Consider the following 23,834-nt stretch of genomic DNA (forward strand, 5'->3'; position numbering starts at 1 on the left):
TAGTACATGGCCACATATCAAAAGTAATGTTCCTTTACAGGGCCAGCGTCTATATTTAGACACTTCCATTCACATCATAGATGATGTCAGTGGTGCACTTTTTCACATTCTCTCAGAATCACGAGATTTCACCCAACCAATCGTCAGAGATCACGGTAGTCACAGTTTGCGCCATGGCAACGTTTAACCAATCGGCGCTAAATATTGGTGTGTCTATAACAATTTTTAATATCAGATCATCGAATGCAAACTTTACTTTTAACAACTCATTTTTTTGTGACTTCCACTGGTAGGGCACAAATTTACACACACACACACACACACACACACACACACACACACACACACACACACACACACACACACACACACACACACACACACACACACACACACACACACACACACACATGTGCACGTTTTTATTAGCACACACCTCTTCTGCCTCCTCACAGTCGGCCCACATAAGTCACCGGTGTATAAAACAATTTCTTTGCACTTATTGAGCAGTACATTGCCTGCAGGCTGGACTTCTGCCGGCCGCATTATTACAACCTTTATTTAAGCAGCTTCTTTCGGGTTCAGTATTCCACTGGAGAGCAGGTCCGCAGGAAAGAGAGTGCAGTGTAGGTCTGGGGTCTTCTCACAGCCTAAGCAGGAATGCTTCCAGTCCCCAGCTGAAGCAGCCTTTAACTTTGGAATAGACTAGAGAGCCAATCTGGAGTGCAGTAAGCCTGCAGCGGTGATGGTGGCAGAGCTTAATGGAGAGACAGAGAGACTTAGTGGCTAGAGGGAAGAAGGAAGGAGAGGTTGAATTTTAACAAGCTTCAATAATAATGGGAGAAGGAGGGAGTGTGGAGCAGGAGGGAGCTCTAAAGAATCTGCTAAAAGTGCTCGGCTATATTAAAGTCGTAAACTCTATCACCTCGGTAGATTTGTGCATGGCCTGCAGGTTATAGAAAGCAAGCTTGTGACCAAGGCAGCACTAGTCTGATTCCCTGAGCTGACTCAGGTTGGCTAACTGAACGCTCACCTTTCTATCAAGAGCAACAGTTAGCTCTGAACCTTCAAATAAAAGTCTGCTCTGAGTCTGAGATGTGAACTGGTCGTTTTCTGCGTCTCTGAAAACTGATTTAATGTTGCCAAAAATAATATACATATATACGATTTTTTTTACTAAATATTTTAGTGTTTAGTCTGCTGAGAAATAAAACATGTTCAGTATAGAAATGTTACTAATGAATAAATGAAAAAGCACAATGGGCCCATCAAACATGATTCCAGTAGAATGGTGATTTCCAATCCTGTGACATTTGGCCAGTATAGAGAACATTTTTATTATTTTACTATCTGAAGACGTATTTTTAGTAAAATGTTTCAAACCCTTCAAGAGACAAAAAAAGTGTGTTTCCTTCTCGCGTGTCAATCATTTTGTGCATGCTTCTACACTGTTCCTGCACGAACCTTCAAATCCACACAACTGCTGTCAGTTGTGTTCTGAAGTACCGGTAGACGCGGCTAGTCTGAATCAAATAGTGTGACTAGTTTGACAGAGTCACTTAGAGCCGTTGTTGAGGAGAAGTTTGTGTAACTGCACTCCTGTGCTTTATCGAGTCTTTTCTGATTTAGATCAGACCTAAAGATGTGGCTGAGCTAAACAAAGGGCTAAATATAGAGGGGCTGTGTCCCTCCTGGTGTTTTTGTTTTGTTAGAGATGGTTTTTATAAAGAGTATAGCTTAAAGTAATCACCAAAACGATTGCACCATCTGTGTTACGTTACTTCAGCACGCAACACAGGTCCATAATTCATATTTAATAATGTTTAAGTAATTTATGATGGGGTTTATTTTTTGTTAGAATTTTTGATTTCTTATTCATTTTGAGATATCAAACAATTTGTTGGTGTAAAAATTAGTTTGGAATGATGCTTGTTTTAACATTAGAAAGTATTTATTCCAGTAGGGAGAAGAGCGCAACTTTGCAAGTTGACATTGTCTTCAGCAATAGATTAAAAATGTATCACCAAAGACCAGGAGAGTAGAGATCAACACAATCCCTTTATTGCTTTCTGGTGGAGTCCTCGATGAAAACTGTGCATAGCTCACGAGGGCGGTGCGTATAACGTATTATGTGAAGAGATAAATGAGTGTGTGTGTTGGGGGGGGGGGGGGGGGGGTATGCTGTCTGGGTATATTAGACCTAAAAAGAAAAGATTACCCAATATCTTCAGGGCTGATGGTGCTGAGTCTTACGAACAGAAGGTATAAACTGTACAAGCTTCTGTTTTGGGTAAAAAAATCTTAGAACTATCAAATGGAAAAATGTTTTAATTGGATTTTTATATGGAGCTTTATCCATCCATCTATCCTAGAAAGCACATGATTTTTTTGTTTTATTGGTTTGAACCTTATTGACAAATTTTAGAATTATTATTATTATTATTTTTTTTTTCAGAACACCAGTTGAAAGCTGTGGTCCATCTCTGGCCGTTGCCATTGACCTAAAATCACTAACCAGAGACACAGAGGAGGAGGAGGAGGAGGAGGAGGAGACATCTTACTGCCTAAATGGTATTCCACTTGTCCACATGTAACCAGATGCATGTCCATCTCTACATCCACATGCATCACTGGATATTAAAAAAGAGCATTGCTATGCTCGGATCATGATGTTTTAGCTATGTTCCCTTACCTTTGTGATACACGTAGGGCAAAGAGGCTCTCAAACTCTGTGCTGGACACAGTTGTCTGTGACAGTTGACCTGCACAAGTACACATTTACACACACATCACAGTCAGATATACAAACACAGGTTTGCTAAATCTTTTTCTCTCAGTGGGTCAGACATATCAGTGCTGGGTTATCCATCCATGGCAGCGTGACAGGTAATCACTGGCTGTGATTGTGTGGGTAGAGGGCTGTTATAGGTAGCTTAAAACTGACAGAGTAAGGAATGAGGCGAGCAAAGGGAGCGAGGGATCGGCTTGTAGTCTGGAGCCTGCTATCTGTGGCTCATCAGTCAGTAAAGTGCTCCGATTTTCTACCAAAAGCTGAAAGAAGATGGGCAGATCAGAATTATTTCTCTCTTTCCAGACCTCTGCAGTCAGCTGCTTCTTATCCTAAAGGTTAAGATGATCTCTGATCTTACTCTGGTTGCTTTAAAGAGTCAACCAGTTAGACACAAAATAACTTCTGTTTTAATGAAGGACCGGGTGTGTTGCATGAAGCAGGTGCACACACACACTAACACACAGACACACTGCCTTCACATCACCCCATGGGTCTGACAGCACAGGAAAATAAGAATTTAAAACAAGGGGGTGCTCCCCACACTATGCAGTAAACAACATTCCTTATTCATGCACATGCACACACACACACACACTCGTTTCTCAACGTTTCATGTTTAAAGATGGAAGAGGAGGAGAAACTCTGCAACCTGTTGTAACTGGTGTGAATTTAAATCAAAGTTCGAAGCAGGTGGTAGGAATGAGTTATCAGATGCTGAACAGATCCACATCTCCCAAAGACACTAATGGTTTTGTTTTATTGACATTTATTGGAAACTACAAGAAAGAAGCATCAATTATTAAAATCTGAGCAGAGTAAAGTCGTGGTGTAGGAACCAGGCGAAAGGTGCCTGTAGAAAAAAGATTATAATGATAACTTTAAATTGAACAACGTCTTCTATGGGCAAATACTGTATTTAACGTACAAGAGAATTAAGGCGTTGTCAAAAATGTAAAAGAAAATTATTTTAGCTTTTATCTTCTTTATAATAGTCTCATATAATATAAAATGTGTATCCTTTATTAAGCATATTTTAAACGAATACACGTTGCTTACTACTTTTCATCTTTATTTTTTATTTTAATCAAATCTCGTAAATATGTCCAATGTTACATAATCCCAGAAAACGTGTCCGCACTCAGTCTCAGCTACTAACAGAGGAATAGCTTCAAACTCTCTTTGCACCGGTGCTGGTGACTGGTTTCTGAGTTGTTTGGTCTCAAAAGTGAATAAGTTGTAGTTGTACATTCAGTGATAGTTTATTTAAAATTTGTGCAATGGTTCACGAAATATGTTTGCTGACAAACAAGTTAAAATATAGAAAACAAACATTTCCTTGGTCAGCATTCGTGCCATCTCAAACTCTAGATGACAGGCACAACAGGGGTGTTTTTTAATCAGCTGCCATTTTACATTGATCTGACTGACTTTTATTAAAATCTACTTTTCTGTTAATGGTAAATGGCCCGTATTATATAGTGTCTTCTCTGGTTCTACAACCCCCCATGGCACTTTACAACTAACCTGCCATCTACACGCACATTCCCCATAAAAATAAAAATGATACAATGAGTTTTTGAAGGTAAATCATTTAAAAATATTTTCCCTTGTTTTACTCCTGCCTAATCTTTATTCATATCTTTATCCATCGTAGCTGATGAAGAGGATTTTCATAACTACTGTGCATCACTGTTAGCTGTCCCCAACAGCAGCAGCAAACCTGAGCCACAGGTTTCCACACCCACACCTTTCATTTTCATCAAGGTCCTGGAAGAGGTGAGAGTGAACAAGTGTTTCTATCTCTCTCTCTCTCTCTCTCTCTCTCTCTCTCTCTCTCTCTCTCTCTCTCTCTCTCTCTCTCTCTCTCTCTCTCTCTCTCTCTCTCTCTCTCTCTCTCTCTCTCTCTCTCTCTCTCTCTCTCTCTCTCTCTCTCTCTCTCTCTCTCTCTCTCTCTCTCTCTCTCTCTCTCTCTCTCTCTCTCTCTCTCTCTCTCTCTCTCTCTCTCTCTCTCTCTCTCTCTCTCTCTCTCTCTCTCTCTCTCTCTCTCTCTCTCTCTCTCTCTCTCTCTCTCTCTCTCTCTCATTTGTGTGAAAACATTGATTTATTTTGTTCTTCCCAGACACCCAGAGACGTGAAGAGAGACCCTGCAGAACCACAGAAGAGACAGAACAGACAGTAAGACTCAAATTAAAAACACAAGTGTTAACCATGACTCATCAGACACCTGTCACATTTATGCTATTCTGCTTAATAACGAGGACAGACATTGGTGGATTGGCCACCAAGAGCACCAGGACATTTCCTGGTTGCCTTGATGCAGAACTGGCCTTCTCATTTTTGCTCCTAAAGCCTGATTAATACTTCTGCATCGGTGCGGAAGCTCACAACGCTGCTATGCGCCGGAGCAAGGGCTATATGACAGGGTCACAGAGGGTGACGAAGCCAGACTCCAAGTTTTAAACATCCGTCAAAAGTGGTAGAGACCGCAAGCTGTGATTGGTCAGGACGCCACTTTCTGTAAATTCATCAACGGCACCGCCATTGCCCCATTAAAAAGTAAAAAGATATTCAGCGGCAGACCTGGAACAGGTTGAAGAACGCATTGTGGAAAAATTCAGAAAATATGAACGTTTTATTCACCCGTGACTGAAGGAGTACCAAAATATGGAGCAAACATTTTATTTGTGGAAGAAAATTATGAGAAACTTGAGTTTAGAGCATGGTTTAGAGGTGGCGACCCCATGAAGAAGTGGAGGAGAATGATGGACACATTTGTCCGTTTTATAAAGTCTCTGAAACACATAAACACATTAGGAAATACATTATCATGGACCAGATACACAGGCGAAATGATGGCATGGTACCACAGAAAAGCTCTACGGCCTCTGTTGTCCTGGTGGGGAATGGATTTGCAACACTCCTCAGGTGACGGACAAGTCCAAGACCAAAACATGTCTGTCAATGTGTGTGTGGGCGTCTCTCCCTCGCGGAGCTGAGGAGTATAAATCAGGCTTAACAACACTCGTTTGTAGAATCCACATCGGATAACTGAGCTGCTAGTATTTCTCTTCTCTATTGCATGTGTGATTTATCTCCCTGTTAGTTTTTAACTAAGAAAAAATAAACACAAAGTAAATTTATTTTAGAATATATTGTCAATATGGTTGCAAATACTTTTATATATTACTCACAAAATGTACTGTTTTTCAGAATCGATACTGTTCAGCAGAGTTCCCGAAGCGAACATAGTTCTTCTAGACATGCGTCCTTCAAAGCTGACCACTTCCCTCTAGATTCAACACAGCCACCCAAACAGCCTGTGAAACCAGCCAAGGTTCATTCATCTGACAATCACAATCCCAAACCAAAGCAGTCAGGCAAAGGTAATATGTGTTATAGATCTCAATACTGTCTGTATAAATGTTTCCACGTAGAGTGATTATAAGTATTTTGAAGAATTTTGTCTTTTCCAGAATTTCCTTCTGAAAGTAAGACATCATCTTATCCTATTTCTGACAACCTTGGAACATCAAAGAAGTCAGTCAAGACACCAACTCCACAGTCATGTAGGCCCGTTGGCTCTCACGCTATCCACAAATCAAAAGTACACCACGGGTCACCACAACTTTCATCCTCATTACCCCATTCACGATGTGAAATCACCAATCCTTCCCACTCCCCTGATTCACTTTTCACTGATGTTTCAGTTCTGGATGGAAACTTGTCAAAAATCCCCAAAGAGTATCTTTCCTCTTGTTCATCAGCAGGGTTTCCCCTGAGGTCTACTTTCACAGTTTCACCATCAAGTTCTACTCTGTTGGACTTATTGCCAAAGGTTTACCACTCAGCCCCACAACAAAAAGGCACAGACTCATCTCTCTTGTCACAAACCGCCCCCTCCCAGTTGTTTGCAGAAACAAGCTCATCTCTGGAGATTCGTGAAGCTCCAGCAGGCAATCTCTTCTTCCCACAGCAATCCCAAGATTCCACGAGTGACCTCCAGTTTCTTCCATCAGAAAATCAACCCACACATTCTTTATCACCTGTTTCGTTTCAACTTCAACCACCAGTGAAGTCCTTGGAACCCGTTTTGTCAATAGTGAGCCCCGTCCCAAGCCATGGTTCTGTTTATTCCAACAGAATGTCAGATCTCAAATATAGAGATGATCCAGTTTTTGTGTCATCATCGTCTAATTTCCACAAGTCAATTCTGTCACATCAGGATAGACGTCTCCTCTCAAATGTCATCAACGGTCCTGGGAAAACCGACAGGATCAAGGAGCCATCTGTAGGTAAATGGATCATCATTTTATAAATGTCCTAAAGACGAGTTTCACTAAGAAACCATCGGGTTAAATATGAAAATAATCTACTTCTATTTCCTTTGTAAGCTGCAGACAGAAAATAGACAGGGAAACACTCATATTAGAAAAGCCATGGAGATGTGCGTTACAGTAAAATTAACATTCATGGACTCACCGTACTCACTCACTACAGGGAAGGCTGTTTTTGTTTTAGCATCCATCAAACAGCAATTCAATTCAGTTCAAAGCTTTATTTGTAAAGCACCTTCAAGGCTTCAGCCCATTCAATGAGCCCAAAGCGCTGCACACAGTACATAAGAAATGTAAATCACAATGAATAAATAGATAATAAAAGCAATTAAAACTGTGCAAAGATGGTAAAAAACCAGTAGAAGCTAACCTTTAGCATTGGCAACTGCACCACACAGCAGAACTCCTTCAGTCTTGTGTTATTTGTGGAAATAAAACATCAGCGTTGCAAAGCAAACAGAGTCAGTGGCAGAGTCACGTTGCTGTTATCCAATCAAAGGTAAGATGTCAGGAAATAAGATTCCAAATCCCGCCATGTTCAGTTCTCCCCTGCTGTGGCGCATTTCTAGGTCCTCAAACAGGAGCGCCAGAGCTTTATTGGCACCGAGGTTGACTCACAAGGCATTCATTTATTCTAGAGACCACTGCAAGAATGAAAAAATAAAATCAAGTGTACTTGATCTTTAAATCAGTTTACTCACATGTGTCTCCAAATGCAAGTATCTCCCATAGGTGTGGTGTAAGTCTGGTAGAAAGACCTCACATAAACCTGTTAGCTTCTCATTGATGGTTTTGTGGCTTCAGCTACAAATCTGTGTGTTTACTTCATGTAAATAGATTTTTGTTTGAGCTTTGGTTGCCATCCTCGCTCCTTGTTGCCTAGGATAAACATCAAAGCTCTTCACTGTAACTTACGTGAGATGAGATTTTTATGTCTTTCTTCATTATCATTAGTCACACAACAGTGCTAATTCACACAGCTCACATTTAACAACTCTAACCAAGATTACGTGAGATTAACTCAAAGCCATTTATGTCAGAGCTACACTTGTCAAAGTCAGATTCTTCTTCTGGTGAAGGGAAATAAAAAAGTGTCACACATGAGTAGCCTCTAAGTTGCTTGCATGGATAATTATATTAGTACTTATTTTCAGGACAGGTATTGTTTGTGTGCATTCATGTGCTGTCATAAGTGTTTGTTTTCACATAAAATACACCTTTTATATTTTATTCCCCCTTTTTTATTAATCGATTTTAAACATTTTGTAATTCAGGACAACATTATTTGCTGTTAACCAAAAGTCAGTTCTGTTTATTGAACACGGGTCTCTGCATTCTATACATTTAAAATAAACACATTGCCATGCCACATTTAAACACAGATTACAGTGTATATAAATAAATGGCTTGTGACTGTCAGAGTAATAGTTTCCTTTCATTCCCCTGGGATGTCAAAACCAATCCAGATCCAACTACGAAACATGTTCTTTTATATTTATGAGAATCGATCAAAGTTTGTTTTTTTAAATGATTAACTGATATAAAACTGTAATAGACAGAAAAGTAATTACGCTGCAGAGCCTGGCTCTGTTTTTTTTTCCTGCAGATACACTCACACACACACACACACACACACACACACACACACACACACACACACACACACACACACACACACACACACACACACACACACACACACATACTTATGTGTGTATCTCTTTAGGATCATTACACTGAAATGTAGCTTTGTTTAGCTCCTTACCCAATTTACTTATTCTAAAAAATTACACATTTGTCTACTTTTAGAAACATTCCACCAAAATGTGAGCATGCTTTTCTCATTAAGATAATTTTATACCTTTTTACTCTTCTTAAAAAAAGCCTTGATTGTCTTCAGAAGATCCAAAATGCTGCTGTTGGAGTTTTGACACGTGACTCCCATTCAGCCTTTATCTCAGTGGTTTCTTGAGTTGAGTCTTTAAAAAGCAGCTCAAGACATTTTATTTTGAAGAGCATTAATTAACACATTTAAAGTTTTATTTAACTATTTTTATTGAACTGCTTTGTATTTTATTGTGAGGAACTGCGTTTTTTTTAAAAGTTAGATCAAAAACCCTTCTAAGCATTTCTTAATTACTTACTTCACAACATGATCACTAATACACTGCCCCGCTCCAAAAAAACCTCCACCTGGATTTAACTAAGTAAATAGGAATGGGCCTCCTATTGGGTATTTTCTGAATGGGTGATAATCTTTCAGCTGGCAACACATGTGAAAAGACACATCTGGTGGTCGTGGAAAATATTTTAGTCTATTAGCAAAGGCTCAAATCACTGGCATGCATCAAGCAGAGAAAACATCTAATATGACTGGATTAAGAACTGTCCAATGCATTATTAAAAACTGGTCTGATGAGTCCAGATGGACCCTGTTCCAGACTCCAGAGTGATGCACCCATCATGCCTTGTGCCTACCTGTGGGGCAGTGCAATGATCTGGGATTCTGCAGTTGGTCAGGTCTAGGTTCGGCAACAGGATGTGCTCCAAGAATGAGGTCAGCTGACTGTCTGAATAAACTGAATGACCAGGTTATTCCATCTTCCCTGATGGCACAGGCATTTTCCAAGATGACAACACCAGGATTCATCGGGCTCAAATAGTAGAGTGGTTCATGGAGCGTGAGACATCATTTTACCACATGGATTGGCCACCAGAGTCCAGACCTAAACTCTATTGAGAATCTTTGCTGGAGAAGGCTTTGCGCAGCGGTCAGACTACCATCATCAATGCAAGATCTTTGTGAAAAAGTAATGCAACACTGGATGGAAATATATCTTGTGACATTGCAGAAGCTTAGTGAAACAATGCCACAGTGAATGTGTGCTGTAATTAAAGCTGAAGGTGGTTGAACAAAATATTAGAGCGCGTGGCCTTTTTTTGGGTGGTGACTTTCTTTTGGGCCAGGCAGTGTACCTTCTTAACACAACATACCTAGCATAATCCATAGCAGATAGCTAGGCTACTGTAGGAGATTGGAGGGTTTAATTATGACCAATAAGATGTGATGATTCTATATAATTATAGAATATCAATCTGATTGATCTTTGAATGTTTATCCAGAATAATTTAGGATTCTTTGCTTATTCAGGGACCATAAACACACTTTGTATTCATTTAGACAGAGTCAAGTATATAATTAAAAATAAACTTTATTTTCAAGACTAAGTACAATACATGACAAGCTATGAATAATGATATGTGATGGATGGATGTGTGATGATGGTGTAAAGCAGGTGTTCATCAGAAACTTTGTATCTGAAAGAAATTGTGAATTCTGGGTGTAAAACAATTTGGTCTGCTATAAACTAGAGAGTTGACTATTAATAAAGCAACATCAGACGCAAACTGTTGAATCTTCGAACCCTGATGGAGACCCCCGTTGCAGATCCTGAATGTCAGGAAGTCGTGTGGACCCCAAAGCACCGATGTCCGTAGAAAAAACCCACAGTACGACCAAAACGGCCTCGAGTTGTCTCCAGGTCAAAATAGGCATGAAGGTTGGTTGCGTCTAAGACGGATGGACTCAAAGTGCTGTGCGGCTGTGTCAGCTTGCAGCGTGCAAACAGGTTTTGACTGTATGCCAAAGAGATGTTTCAAAAGAGGCTGGTTCCGAATTGGCCACTTTGGAATGTCAGTTGAAAACCGAGTAACTCAGGCAGTCAATCTAGTTTTAAATCTAGAGTTTATCATTTCTGCGAATCAGAATTTGACATGCTTGTCGGCGTTACCAAACATCCCTCAGAAAATCACACCTTCCAGATACAAGATGTTTTTGTTCTGTGGATAAAGAATCTTTAAACTTATGTGATGTGACCTTAACCTGAATTTGCATCTAATGCACATTGTGTATGAGTGTAGATAATGATTCACTTGTTAAATCAAACATTACTGATCATAACAAAAAATGGATCATTGTAAGCAAAAATATTCATTTCAACTTCACGTAATTAGGCACAGATTATTCAAACATTATTATTATTATGGCCTGTATTTGGTAAATGGCCTGTATTTGATACAGCGCCTTCTAGAGTCCTGGAACCCCCCAAGGTGCTCTACAACACAATCAGTCATTCACCCATTCACACACAGTCACACACTGGTGGGGATGAGCTACGATGTAGCCACAGCTGCCCTGGGGCACAGTGACAGAGGCGAGGCTGCCGAGCACAGGCGCCACCAGCAGGCAACGTGGGTTAAGTATCTTGCCCAAGGACACAACGACAGCAACAGACTGAGCGGGGCTCGAACCTGCAACCTTCCAATTACGGGGCGAGCACTTAACTCCTGTGCCACCGTCGCCCCATCCATTATTATTCATATAACATCTGGTTCATTCAACCATATGATTATTTAATGATTATTTAACTTACTGTATGAGTTGTAAAAGTTCACTTTTCATTCAGAGTATGGAATCCAGCAGTCTTATCAGAGGAAAGCTTTGTTTGGAGACATAGGCTGACAATCTTGTCTTCAGGGAATATCAACAAGCACAGTAGTGTCTCCTGGGCTGTAGAAGATAGAATATAAAATCTGCTTAGAAAATTGAATTATATCTGTAGATGACCGGTCACTATGTAGGTCAATATGTAGGTGAAAATCGACCCTTTCTGGACGTTACACTTCAACAATCCATCCATCCATTATCTGAACCCGATTGTAAATGCAGGATTGCGGGGGGGGGGGGGCTGGTGCCTATCTCCAGCAGTCAGTGGGCAAACAGGCGGGGTAGACCCTGGACAGATTGCCAGTGGTTACAATAATAACATGTAAAAATGCATCGGACTATTCCAACAGCAGACGATGAAAACATAACGGTGCACAAGATCAAACAGCAACTGTTTCACAAGAGAATTATAAAGTTAATGGAAGGCTTTAACCTTTCTGAATCTGTGGGATTTTCTAAACTCCTCTGCATGGAAGGAAGCTTTGGGATTGCACCTAAAATATGAGCTGAACTTTGCTTTGACCTTGGCATAGAATGTTTCACTAATATGTATTCATCTTTGTCATTCAGCCACTAAGTGTGCTTTCATCTGTTGCGGCACCTCACCTCCATGTTTCATCACTCACAATTGTTGGTTTGGTTTCTTAGATCATTTCATTCAAGCCTAAAACATTCAGAACATTTAGCTTTGTTGCATTTTCATCTTTTAAGGTTCAATCACACCTAAATTGCCAAATGTTATATTATTGTAATTTTGAGCTCTGCTCCAGACATTTCTCTCTGACTGCTTAGGTTTTTATTTGTGTTAACATTTGGTTATCAATTAAAACTGTTGCATTTAAATGGCGTCGATGACAGTGGCAGAGGAGTTAAGTGGTGGTTTAGTAACAGGAGAGTTGCCGTCGTGTCCTTGGGCAAAACACAGGGCGCTATACAAGCTGTTTACCAATTGAATGCAACTCATAAGTGAGCTAAAATAGAAGTCATAGTTTCCTATAAAGTGCATTGACAGTTGAAACAGAATAAAGGTTTATTTTTCTAAACTTTCCCAACTTTCCAGCTTTTTTTTCTGCTTCTACTCTTATGTTTATCCATCATCTCTGCTTTCATTCATTCTTCACGTACACCACTTCTTACAGCTGTTTGACCGGTGAGACACTGAATGCCAACTTTATCTGCCAATTAGAGCCTCACAGTGTCAAGGACACTCGCATCACATAATACCGTCTTCCTTGGATATTACAGAAGAAACATTGGCTTCAGAGGTTCAAAGCGTGATAAGCAAGGACAGACTGAATGTTTTTTCTTTTCTTTTACTCTTCACCTTGAAAGTCCAGCATTGTTTAAAAGAACCCAATGCACAGTTATCGTGCCGTACTATGGTTGAACATTTTGAAAAAAAAAGTTTTTTTTTATTTGTATCGTGAGTCATAACTCAAAGGAAGCTTTCATTCTTTAAATGTGTGTGTGTGTGTGTGTGTGTGTGTGTGTGTGTGTGTGTGTGTGTGTGTGTGTTTGCTTACTTCACACAGACGGTGGAGATGAAATGTCCAGTGATAGCTTGGTTTTGGCTCCACATGAAGGAGACTCTTCAGGCAAGGAAGCTCAAATACAAGGACATTTAACAAGAAAAGAAATCCGGAGGAAAGAAAGATATTCCTGCGGTGTCTCATCTAAAAGATTTCTTTGTTTCTACAGAGGCAGATCAGCTGGCTGATGCACGAGAACAGGAGTCGAAACCACTCATGGTAAAACATTTCCAGATTCTAGTGTACTTTTAATTTTCTGAAAGGGTCTGAAGCTCTATAAAGTGTCGCCCTCTCCTTGTGAAGAGAAAAAATGACTTTTAGTAACACATTTGGCAAAAATTTATGTACTTTTAAGACATTTTGTACAGAAGCGTATTATTGTCAATGCGAGGAGAAAAATAAAGGGTCAGTATCTCGGAAAACCTGTCAACCTGACGAAGTTTGCAGCCGCAAACGAAACGTTGCAAGTAAATGAAACCTTTGTGTTTTAAAAAGAACTAAAAGATGGAATTAGAATTTCAACACAGCACAAGCACACCAAAGATGGAAAACGGGAACGTTTTTCTTTATTACAAGATACTGAAATTTTTTTCCCCACACTAACGGTAAAATGTTACATAATATTTTTTTCTTTGAATCGTTCATATATAATGCAATTCACAGATAAACTGTTACTTTACTTGTTATTTCATGGTCGGTGACTCTGAGTTTCATATGTTGGCTAAACGTAAAAATAGCCTCCTTCCCCTATCTCCTGCATTAGCCCCCAATAGAAAGACAGGGAAATGCTTGGATTAAAAAAGCCTGTCAGATCTACGTCACATTTGAAATTAGCATTCATGGACTCACCCATATTGAGTCACAACTGGAAAGGCTGTTGCTGGTTTAGCATGCAGAGTATGTTTATGTTTATGTTTATTTATTTGGCAGACACTTATATCCAAAGCGATGTACAATTTTTTAACTTGTAGGGCATGTTGTTATCTGTAGGGGAAACCGGAGTTCCCGGAGGAAACCCACGCATGCATGGGGAGAACATGCAGCTCCAAGCCGAAAGGCCACAGCCGAGTTTCGAACCTGCAACCTTCTTGCTGCGAGGCAGCCCATGCAGAGTAGAGCGCTTCTCATCTAGAAGAAGCTAACTGTTAGCATTAGCCACTCCACAACACAGCAGAACTCCTTCAGGCTTGTGTTATTTGTGAAGATAAAAACATCAAAGTTTCAGAGCAAACTGACTCAGTGGTAGAGTAACGTTGCTGTTAGCCAATCCAAAGCGAGATGTTTGAATATCTGTTTTCTGCTCGTCTCTCCTCTGGCTCACTTCTGTTTCCTGAAACAGGAACAACAGAACTTTTTTTCCCACAGAGATCAACTCACAAGGCATGCCTTTATGCTAGAGACCACTGCAAATGTGTTGAAAAAACTAGATGACAACTTGAATAATCAACAGTGTCTCATTCTGTAGTTTACTTCAGAAATGCCCACAGTGAAGAATAGAAGGAATACATTAACAAGTTTCTGAACTTCATTACTCTGGACATAATTACCATATAGAAAGAGATGACCTGAGCGACTCAGTTAGTTATGACTTTTATTGTTGCTGACCTGATCCATTGGATATCATTGGTATCACACTAATTACTTTACATCCTTCGTCTATACTGTAGCTCAGAGATGCAGAAAGCTGTGGTGTTAAAGGTGGGAGGCTCGGAGGGAAGCAAACAGAAACATATTGGATTAAAAAGGAATCATTATCTGCCATTTAATGACATGAATCCCTTATATTGTGACAGAAATGAAAAAGAAAGGAAGACCCAGTCCTTTATTAAAAAACTTAAACAATTATGTTACAGATTGTAAAGATGGTGGTTATCTGTTGCTTCTGGATCTCGTCTCTTCAAAGTTTCTTCAATTTCCGCCCCCTCTGTCTTTTCTCATGTCCTCTTTGCTTTCTTTCTGACTTTCCCTTTTTTAAGGTAGCCAGGGATTTGCATCCTTCACATTCTGCGAGGATCCTGGTGAACACAAAGAAATCATTTTCCCCTTACTCTTGCACAGCTTCCCCATGTTTGGTCTCCTGTCATTTCTGTATTTATATTTTACCGGCTTCCTCTTGTCTTTCCCCATCCGTGCTCTTTCCTTGCTCTTAGCAGCATTATTCCCACATGCCTTCCCCCCCGTATTCTCCCCTGCCCATCTGCAGGGTCTTGCAGGGCTAGCATGCTAATGCATCAGATTTAATCGTAACTAAACAGAGCTGCCTCGCTTTACTCCCGTCTCACAGGACACTTGCCTAGGAGGAACAGCTAACCACAAAACAATTGGGAGATGCTCTTGCCAGCTCCAGGGGTTAATTAAAAATCAATTCATCCACTGGAAACAAAGGCAACTGAGAGAGATGGGAATAATATCTCGTATAGAATGTTGTCTTATTAATATGCATTTACACACTCAAGAACTTATATACAGTTGTGTCAAAAAATCCCAATGTTGATGTATTTTTATTTCCTCCTCCTAGTCCTCTTACAGTGATGTACTCAATTTGTATTTATTTTTGATACCTTTCTGTGCATAGCATCCTTTAGCCTCACTTTAGCTACGTTTTCCTCTCTTACTCATTTATTATTCCATCATTTTCCTTCAATCCAACAGGCTCCTTTGTCCCTCCATCTGTTTCCATATCCCCTTAGGTGATGCAACACCAGATTGCTGGGTCCGGATCAGAGTGGTTCTGTGATGTGGACGAATTTTCACCTTCAGGTTTGGACATGGATGCTGGACACTGCGACTCACCAGCCTATGCACACTGCGATCGATTTCACGCATGCCAACTTTCAGTGCATGGCTCAGATCCAACAGGTTGGTTTAAGGCTGGTGGTGGGGTGGGTGGCTAATTTCATTTTTATGGTTTATTTATTTATTTATTTATTTATTTGTCAGTGTAACTATGTTTCCTAAGTCTAAATCGTGCTTTTCTAAAAGCTGCATCAGAAATGGCTACACCTGTTTTTGTGCTTCAGGAGATATAAGATTTTAAAGATTACTTCTGTGTCCAACTTTGCTGGAAAATACTTTCCAATTTACCAGCATTATTCATATCACAAAGGCCTCATAATAGGATTTTGAACCAATATGTAACAATGTAGAGCTTACAAAAGACATGAAAATGAGTTTAAAACCCAAAGGAGTCTTGGCTGCTTGGTGAAACTACAGAGATACGGGACAACGCAGACAATTTACTTCTCGTTGGTCCAAAGGGAGTTTTCCTCAGATGTGCTCTTTATTATATGTGTGTGTGTGTTTGTCAGTGCATGCTTCTGAGCCTGTGTGCTTCTTACGCCTATGTTTAGTTCCCTGATTTCTGTGAAAGAATCCCACACAGAGAGAGACACAGGTCTCATTCCCCAGCCACTAACACTCCTAAAGCCCCCAAACGCTAACGTCTGTATTCCATCGAGTGAAGTTCCACAAAAATAAACAGTAATGAACAAGAGTCTGCTTCTAGACCTGCAGAAAGAGAGAAAATAAATAAAAATCAAAATTAAAAGAATGGGACACAACAACAATACAACACGATCAAGCTATCACTGCGTCAACCTGATGAGGAAATATTAAATCAACATTGTTTAACTGAACAATCACACGATAATAAATCACAGTGCATTACGTGCCAACCACAGCCTTAAGACATGTGTTGAACGTGCCGAAGTCCATACTTATGAGAGCACCATGTGAGCACCTGTGTGTGTACACGCGCTTGTTTATTTAAGGTTTCTCTATAGGAGCGTCCAATAGAGGGTGTGAGGGGCCACAGATCTGCCCCCCCCCCCCCCCCCAACCACCACCAAGATGTGCAGGAGATGGAGGGAGCTCCAAGTCCCAGAGATCCAGGAGCTGCCCCAGAGCACAGGAACCCCAGGGAGAGTGCAACCAGAAAAGCCCCTGCCCCCCTCAACCAGCAGCCGACAGAGCCCCGGGAGATATCAGCGGCAAGCCCACAGGCCCGCCGGCAGCCTCCCATCCCCAGCCGGCCGAGCACGGAATCCAGCCACCCGGGACCCAGGGGCGACCAGCCCCGCCGGGGCCCCAGCAGAGCCCAGGGACCCAAACCCCACCAGGCAGCCACCGGGATTATTCAGGCAGACGCCAAAAATCTTAAACCCCCACGAACACTCAGGCAGACCAAGGCGCCACACTCCACACCAGGTGTGGCAGGAGGAAGGGAGGTGAAGATGTATAGCAGCAAAAAAAGTCCCAGGAGAGGGGAGGAGTCAAAGGCCCCACCTGACATACACAGTCATACACAAACACAGTCACACACTCCCTCCCTCATGCTCACACATACACATACAACCAAAGACTTACAAAAATGCACGCCGGACACCCACTCATGCTCCCCATACACACCCTATTTACTCTGGTCTCGGTACTGCTGCACAAAGGGTACAACCATCACCGGTTCCCAGAGTTCGACCCTTTCTGCTGGAGTGCTGATGAGCAGGCTCCCCCACCCAACGCTGAGCAAAGTAACCCACCACCTCAGACCCCAACCAGACAGCCAGATCCCCCTCCAAGCCTCCAGCCCCAGGAAGCCAAGCGACAGCAGAGGTGTGCTAAGATTTTTATCTTTTTTGAAGAAAAACATTGTAAATGGCCTGTATTAGTATAGCATCTTGTTAGGGTTCTACAATCCCCCAAGGCGATTCACAACACAATCAGTCATTCACCCATTCCCACACACATTCACATACTGGTGGGGATGAGCTACTATGTAGCCACAGCTGCCCTGGGACGTGCTGACAGAGGCAAGGCCTGCCAAACACTGGCGCCACCAGTCCCTCCAACCACCACCAGCAGGCAAAGCAGGTTAAGTGTCTTACCCAAGGACACAACAGCAGCATTCTCTGTCAAAGCTGTGTCATTTTTTAAGTTGACTCTGAGTGCATTAAATCTTCTTTAGCGGTTCACCTCATTCTTTATTATTATATTCCACAGTTAAATTCTGCTGGGACAGGCATTAGTGACACACATTGTAATGCTGGGAATCTGTTATTTTTTATTTATTTATTTGTTTGTTTCAATTAAGGAAGCTCTGATCCGATCATGTGTTTTTGAAAGGATCACAATCAGGAGAAATAAATTGGATATAATCTTTTAAAACAATAAGCATGACTTTTTAAATTCATCCTGAGATTGTCACGTTTAGGGAGCAGGAGGTTAGGACCAAAGATGCAGAACCCAGGATGACAAGAGGCAGGAGTTGAATTGTAAGTGAAAATCCTTTATTTTGAGGAAGAACAAAAATAAATCCAAACGGAGGGAGCCAAAATTCAAGAATCCAGGGAGTCAAAAACACCAGAGGAACGAGCAGACTGACAGGACTAATAACGCTGACAAGCAACAACAAGCAAACATTAATGGACCGACAAGAACACAGAGACAAGGAGGGCTTATATAGACAGGGAGGAGCAATTAGGGAAACAGGAAGCAGGTGTGTGGAGTGAGGCTGGAGGGAAGGCAGGTGACAACAATTATCTGGATGGGGAAGAGAACCAGTGGAGGGCAGATAAACCTAACACTATGTAAAACACAAAACTAAACCTAAAGACTAAGGGAAGAACTCACACAAACACATACACATACTGAGACACACAAACTATGAACTGGGGAACAAGAGGCTGTGGCTATAACTTAAGACACACAACAGAGATGCAGACAAAGGACACATGAGGGCGCTAAGAGAACACAAAAGGGAATCCAGAGAGGGATGGAGAAACATTAGGAGACACATGGGGAAAGACGCAGACAAAGGACACATGAGGGCGCCATGAAACACAAAAGGAGAACCTGGAGTGGGAACTGGAGGGCTGGGGAACAAAGGGACACAGAACATGACAGTACCCCCCCCCCCCCCCCCCCCCCCCTCAAGGGCGGATACCAGACGCACAAAACCAGAACAAGACAAAAACAGAAACAAAAGACAAAGACAAAACAGGACACGAGAGACCACAGGGCGGGAGAGGAGGGCCCGGACAAAAAACAACCCACAAGGGTGGGCGAGGAGGGTCCAGGGACCAGGGGACTCTGGGGGCCGGCAACGGGGAACCAGGAGATGGGACCGGAGAAGTCTAGGGGGCCGGCGACGGGGAACCAGGAGACGGGACCAGAGGAGTCGTGGGGGCCGGCGACGGGGAACCAGGAGACGGGACCAGAGGAGTCGTGGGGGCCGGCGACGGGGAACCAGGAGGCGGGACCTGAGAAGTCTAGGGGGCCGGCGAAGGATCTCTGGAGACAGGGATTGTGACTGGAACACTTGCATCTGGGAGACTGGAACTAGGAGACCTGAGAGTTGGGAGACTGGAAGACTTGTGACAGGGGAGAGTGGGACACTTGAGACTGGGGAGAGTGGGACACTTGAGACTTGGGGAGAGTGGGACACTTGAGACTTGGGGAGAGTGGGACACTTGAGACTTGGGGAGAGTGGGACACTTGAGACTTGGGGAGAGTGGGACACTTGAGACTTGGGGAGAGTGGGAGACTTGAGACGGGGACATGGAGACGCCCACTTCAGAGCAGGGGCTCGAGACGTCCACTTCAGAGCAGGGGCTCGAGACGTCCACTTCAGAGCAGGGGCTCGAGACGTCCACTTCAGAGCAGGGGCCCGAGACGTCCACTTCAGAGCAGGGGCCCGAGACGTCCACTTCAGAGCAGGGCCCCGAGACGTCCACTTCAGAGCAGGGGCCCGAGACGGGAGGCGTTGACGTCTGGACCGGGGGCTAGTGGACGGGCTGGACGGGGGGCTCGTGGACAGGCTGGACGGGGGGCTCGTGGACAGGCTGGACGGGGGGCTCGTGGACAGGCTGGACGGGGGGCTCGTGGACAGGCTGGACGGGGGGCTCGTGGACAGGCTGGACCGGTGCGACCTTCAGAATCACCACTGGAACTAGAGACAGAAGAGAAATCAGACCAGAGGAGACGTCGTCAGACGAGCCGACATCAGGAGAGCCGACATCAGGAGAGCCGTCATCAGGGGAGGCGACGTCATCAGGGGAGGCGACGTCATCAGGGGAGGCGACGTCATCAGGGGAGGCGACGTCATCAGGGGAGGCGACGTCCTCAGGGGCGGCGGCGACGTCGCCAGAGGGGACGTCATCAGAGGCGGCGGCGACGTCGTCAGAGGGGACGTCATCAGAGGCGATGACTTTGGACATATCGTCATCAGAGGCGACGACTTTGGACATGTCGTCATCAGAGGCGGCGGCGACGTCGTCAGAGGGGACGTCATCAGAGGCGATGACTTTGGACATGTCGTCATCAGAGGCGATGACTTTGGACATGTCGTCATCAGAGGCGATGACTTTGGACATGTCGTCATCAGAGGCGACGACTTTGGACATGTCGTCATCAGAGGCGACGACTTTGGACATGTCGTCATCAGGGGCGTCGACTTCGGAACAGGAAGGGGCGTCGACTTCGGAACAGGAAGGGGCGTCGACTTCGGAACAGGAAGGGGCGTCGACTTCGGAACAGGAAGGGGCGTCGACTTCGGAACAGGAAGGGCCGTTGACCACCATCGACTTCGGGTCCAGATGGATGGGCTGGACCGGAGCCTCTTGGACAGGCTGGGCCGGGACCGGGACCTCTTGGACCTCAGTCAAAGCAGGACGCGATGCGACCCTCGGGACCACCGCTGGAGCAGGACGCGATGCGACCCTCGGGACCACCGCTGGAGCAGGACGCGATGCGACCCTCGGGACCACCGCTGGAGCAGGACGCGATGCGACCCTCGGGACCACCGCCGGAGCAGGATGCGATGCGACCCTCGGGACCACCGCTGGAGCAGGAGGCGATGCGACCCTCGGGACCACCGCCGGAGCAGGACGCGATGCGTCCACCGGGACCACCACCGGAGCAGGAGGCGATGCGTCCACCGGGACCACCGCCGGAGCAGGAGGCGATGCGTCCACCGGGACCACCGCCGGAGCAGGAGGCGATGCGTCCACCGGGACCACCGCCGGAGCGAGGTGCGATGCGTCCCCTTGGACCACCGCTGAGGCGAGGTGCGATGCGTCCCCTTGGACCACCGCTGAGGCGAGGTGCGATGCGTCCACCGGGACCACCGCTGGAGCAGGAGGCGATGCGTCCACCGGGACCACCGCTGGAGCAGGAGGCGATGCGTCCACCGGGACCACCGCTGGAGCAGGAGGCGATGCGTCCACCGGGACCACCGCTGGAGCAGGACGGTTGCGGCGGCGTCGGCGTGGTTTTTTTTGGCTCAGCTGAGGTATGGAGAGGACACTGGCAGGAACTGAGGAGGAATGACAGCCCACCGGAGAGTAAGTGGTGGCGCTGTCAGGACCTGGTGAGGGTGTGGTGGTGTAACCCATCTGAGATGCTGAGGTGGCATGAGCGACTAGTGGAGGATGATCACGGCCAAAAGTGCGGAGGAGCAATACAGCAAAGTCCCAAAACGACACCGCCCTAAGATCCTCTACGTCAGACCTGGGCATTTTACGGCCCGCGGGCCACATCCGGCCCTTTGGTTGACTTTGACCGGCCCGCGTAAGGTTAATTGGAAATTACAAAATAAATGTCTCGTCTCGTCTTCCTCCGCTTATCCGGGTCCGGGTCGCGGGGGCAGCATCCCAACTAGGGAGCTCCAGGCCGTCCTCTCCCCGGCCTTGTCCACCAGCTCCTCCGGCAGGACCCCAAGGCGTTCCCGGACCAGATTGGAGATGTAACTTCTCCAACGTGTCCTGGGTCGACCCGGGGGCCTTCTGCCGGCAGGACATGCCCGAAACACCTCCCCAGGGAGGCGTCCAGGAGGCATCCTGACCAGATGCCCAAACCACCTCAACTGGCTCCTTTCGATCCGGAGGAGTAGCGGTTCTACTCCGAGTCCCTCCCGAATGTCCGAGCTCCTCACCCTATCTCTAAGGCTGAGCCCGGCCACCCTACGGAGGAAACTCATTTCGGCCGCTTGTATCCGCGATCTCGTTCTTTCGGTCATTACCCAAAGCTCATGACCATAGGTGAGGATTGGGACGTAGATCGACCGGTAAATCGAGAGCCTGGCTTTCTGGCTCAGCTCCCTCTTCCCCACGACAGATCGGCTCAGCGTCCGCATCACTGCAGACGCCGAACCAATCCGCCTGTCGATCTCCCGATCCCTCCTACCCTCACTCGTGAACAAGACCCCGAGATACTTAAACTCCTCCACTTGAGGTAGGACCTCTCCCCCGACCCGGAGGTGGCAAGCCACCCTTTTCCGGTCGAGAACCATGGTCTCAGATTTGGAGGTGCTGATCCTCATCCCAGCCGCTTCACATTCGGCCGCGAACCTACCCAGCAAGAGCTGAAGGTCAGAGCTGGATGAAGCTAGGAGGACCACATCATCCGCAAAAAGCAGAGACGAGATTCTCCTGCCACCAAACTCGACACACTCCACACCACGGCTGCGTCTAGAAATTCTGTCCATAAATGTGATGAACAGAACCGGTGACAAAGGGCAGCCCTGGCGGAGTCCAACCCTCACTGGGAACAGGTCCGACTTACTACCGGCTATGCGGACCAAACTCACGCTCCTCTGGTAAAGGGACTGAATGGCCCTTAACAGAAAGCCACCCACCCCATACTCCTGGAGCGTCCCCCACAGGGTGCCCCTGGGGACACGGTCATAAGCCTTCTCCAAATCCACAAAGCACATGTGGATTGGTTGGGCAAACTCCCATGCCCCCTCCATCACCCTTGCAAGGGTATAGAGCTGGTCCACAGTTCCACGGCCAGGACGAAAACCACATTGCTCCTCCTCTATCTGAGATTCAACTATCGATCGGACCCTCCTCTCCAGTACCTTGGAGTAGACCTTTCCAGGGAGGCTGAGGAGTGTGATCCCCCTATAGTTGGAACACACCCTCAGGTCACCCTTCTTAAAGATGGGGACCACCACCCCGGTCTGCCACTCCCTAGGAACTGCCCCCGATGACCACGCAATGTTGTAGAGACGTGTCAACCATGACAGCCCTACAACATCCATAGCCTTGAGATACCCAGGACGAACCTCATCCGCCCCCGGGGCTCCGCCGCTGTGTAGTTGTTTGACTACCTCAGCAACTTCTGCCCCCGAGATCGGACAGTCCATCCCCAGGCCTCCCAGCTCTGGTTCCTCCTCGGAATGCGCATTGGTGGGATTGAGGAGCTCCTCAAAGTATTCCTTCCACCGTCCGACTATAGCCTCAGTTGACGTCAGCAGCTCCCCATCCCCACTGTAAACAGTGTGAGCGAGTTGCTGCCTTCCTCTCCTGAGGCGCCGGACAGTTTGCCAGAACCTCTTTGGAGCCGATCGATAGTCTTTCTCCATGGCCTCACCAAACTCCTCACACTCCCGAGATTTTGCCTCGGCAACTGCCACTGCTGCACCCCGCTTGGCTATCCGGTACCTGTCTGCTGCCTCCGGAGACCCACAGACCAGCCACGCCCTGTAGGCCTCCTTCTTCAGCCTGACGGCTCCCCGAACCTCTGGTGTCCACCAGCGGGTACGGGGGTTGCCACCACGACTGGCACCGGCCACCTTACGACCACAGCTAGCAACAGCCGCCTCGACAATCGCAGAGTGGAACAAGGCCCACTCGGACTCAATGTCCCCCACTGCTCTCGGGACGTGGTCAAAGCTC

The 23,834-nt window shown here is 45.2% G+C and overlaps 1 protein-coding gene across 7 annotated transcripts in view; it reads left to right on the forward strand.

Annotated features, from left to right (window-relative positions):
• The window catches only part of zbbx (zinc finger, B-box domain containing), a 97,661-nt gene that overhangs the window by 50,029 nt on the left and 23,798 nt on the right, over window positions 1–23,834 (forward strand). For 5 of the 7 annotated variants that reach the window (XM_070543473.1, XM_070543471.1, XM_054742778.2 and 2 more), the window contains exons 10-17: window positions 2,456–2,571; window positions 4,446–4,567; window positions 4,911–4,966; window positions 6,002–6,174; window positions 6,265–7,083; window positions 13,165–13,227; window positions 13,331–13,380; window positions 15,852–16,020. In XM_070543473.1, the coding sequence (XP_070399574.1) occupies window positions 2,456–2,571; window positions 4,446–4,567; window positions 4,911–4,966; window positions 6,002–6,174; window positions 6,265–7,083; window positions 13,165–13,227; window positions 13,331–13,380; window positions 15,852–16,020 (1,568 nt within the window). Of the gene's footprint in view, window positions 1–2,455; window positions 2,572–4,445; window positions 4,568–4,910; window positions 4,967–6,001; window positions 6,175–6,264; window positions 7,084–9,743; window positions 11,783–13,164; window positions 13,228–13,330; window positions 13,381–15,813; window positions 16,021–23,834 lie in introns of those variants that run through there. The other 2 variants (XM_070543475.1, XM_070543476.1) reach the window with 2 other exon arrangements.

Source organism: Nothobranchius furzeri, chromosome 13, assembly GCF_043380555.1.
Source record: "Nothobranchius furzeri strain GRZ-AD chromosome 13, NfurGRZ-RIMD1, whole genome shotgun sequence".
Classification (NCBI taxonomy): Eukaryota; Metazoa; Chordata; class Actinopteri; order Cyprinodontiformes; family Nothobranchiidae; genus Nothobranchius; species Nothobranchius furzeri.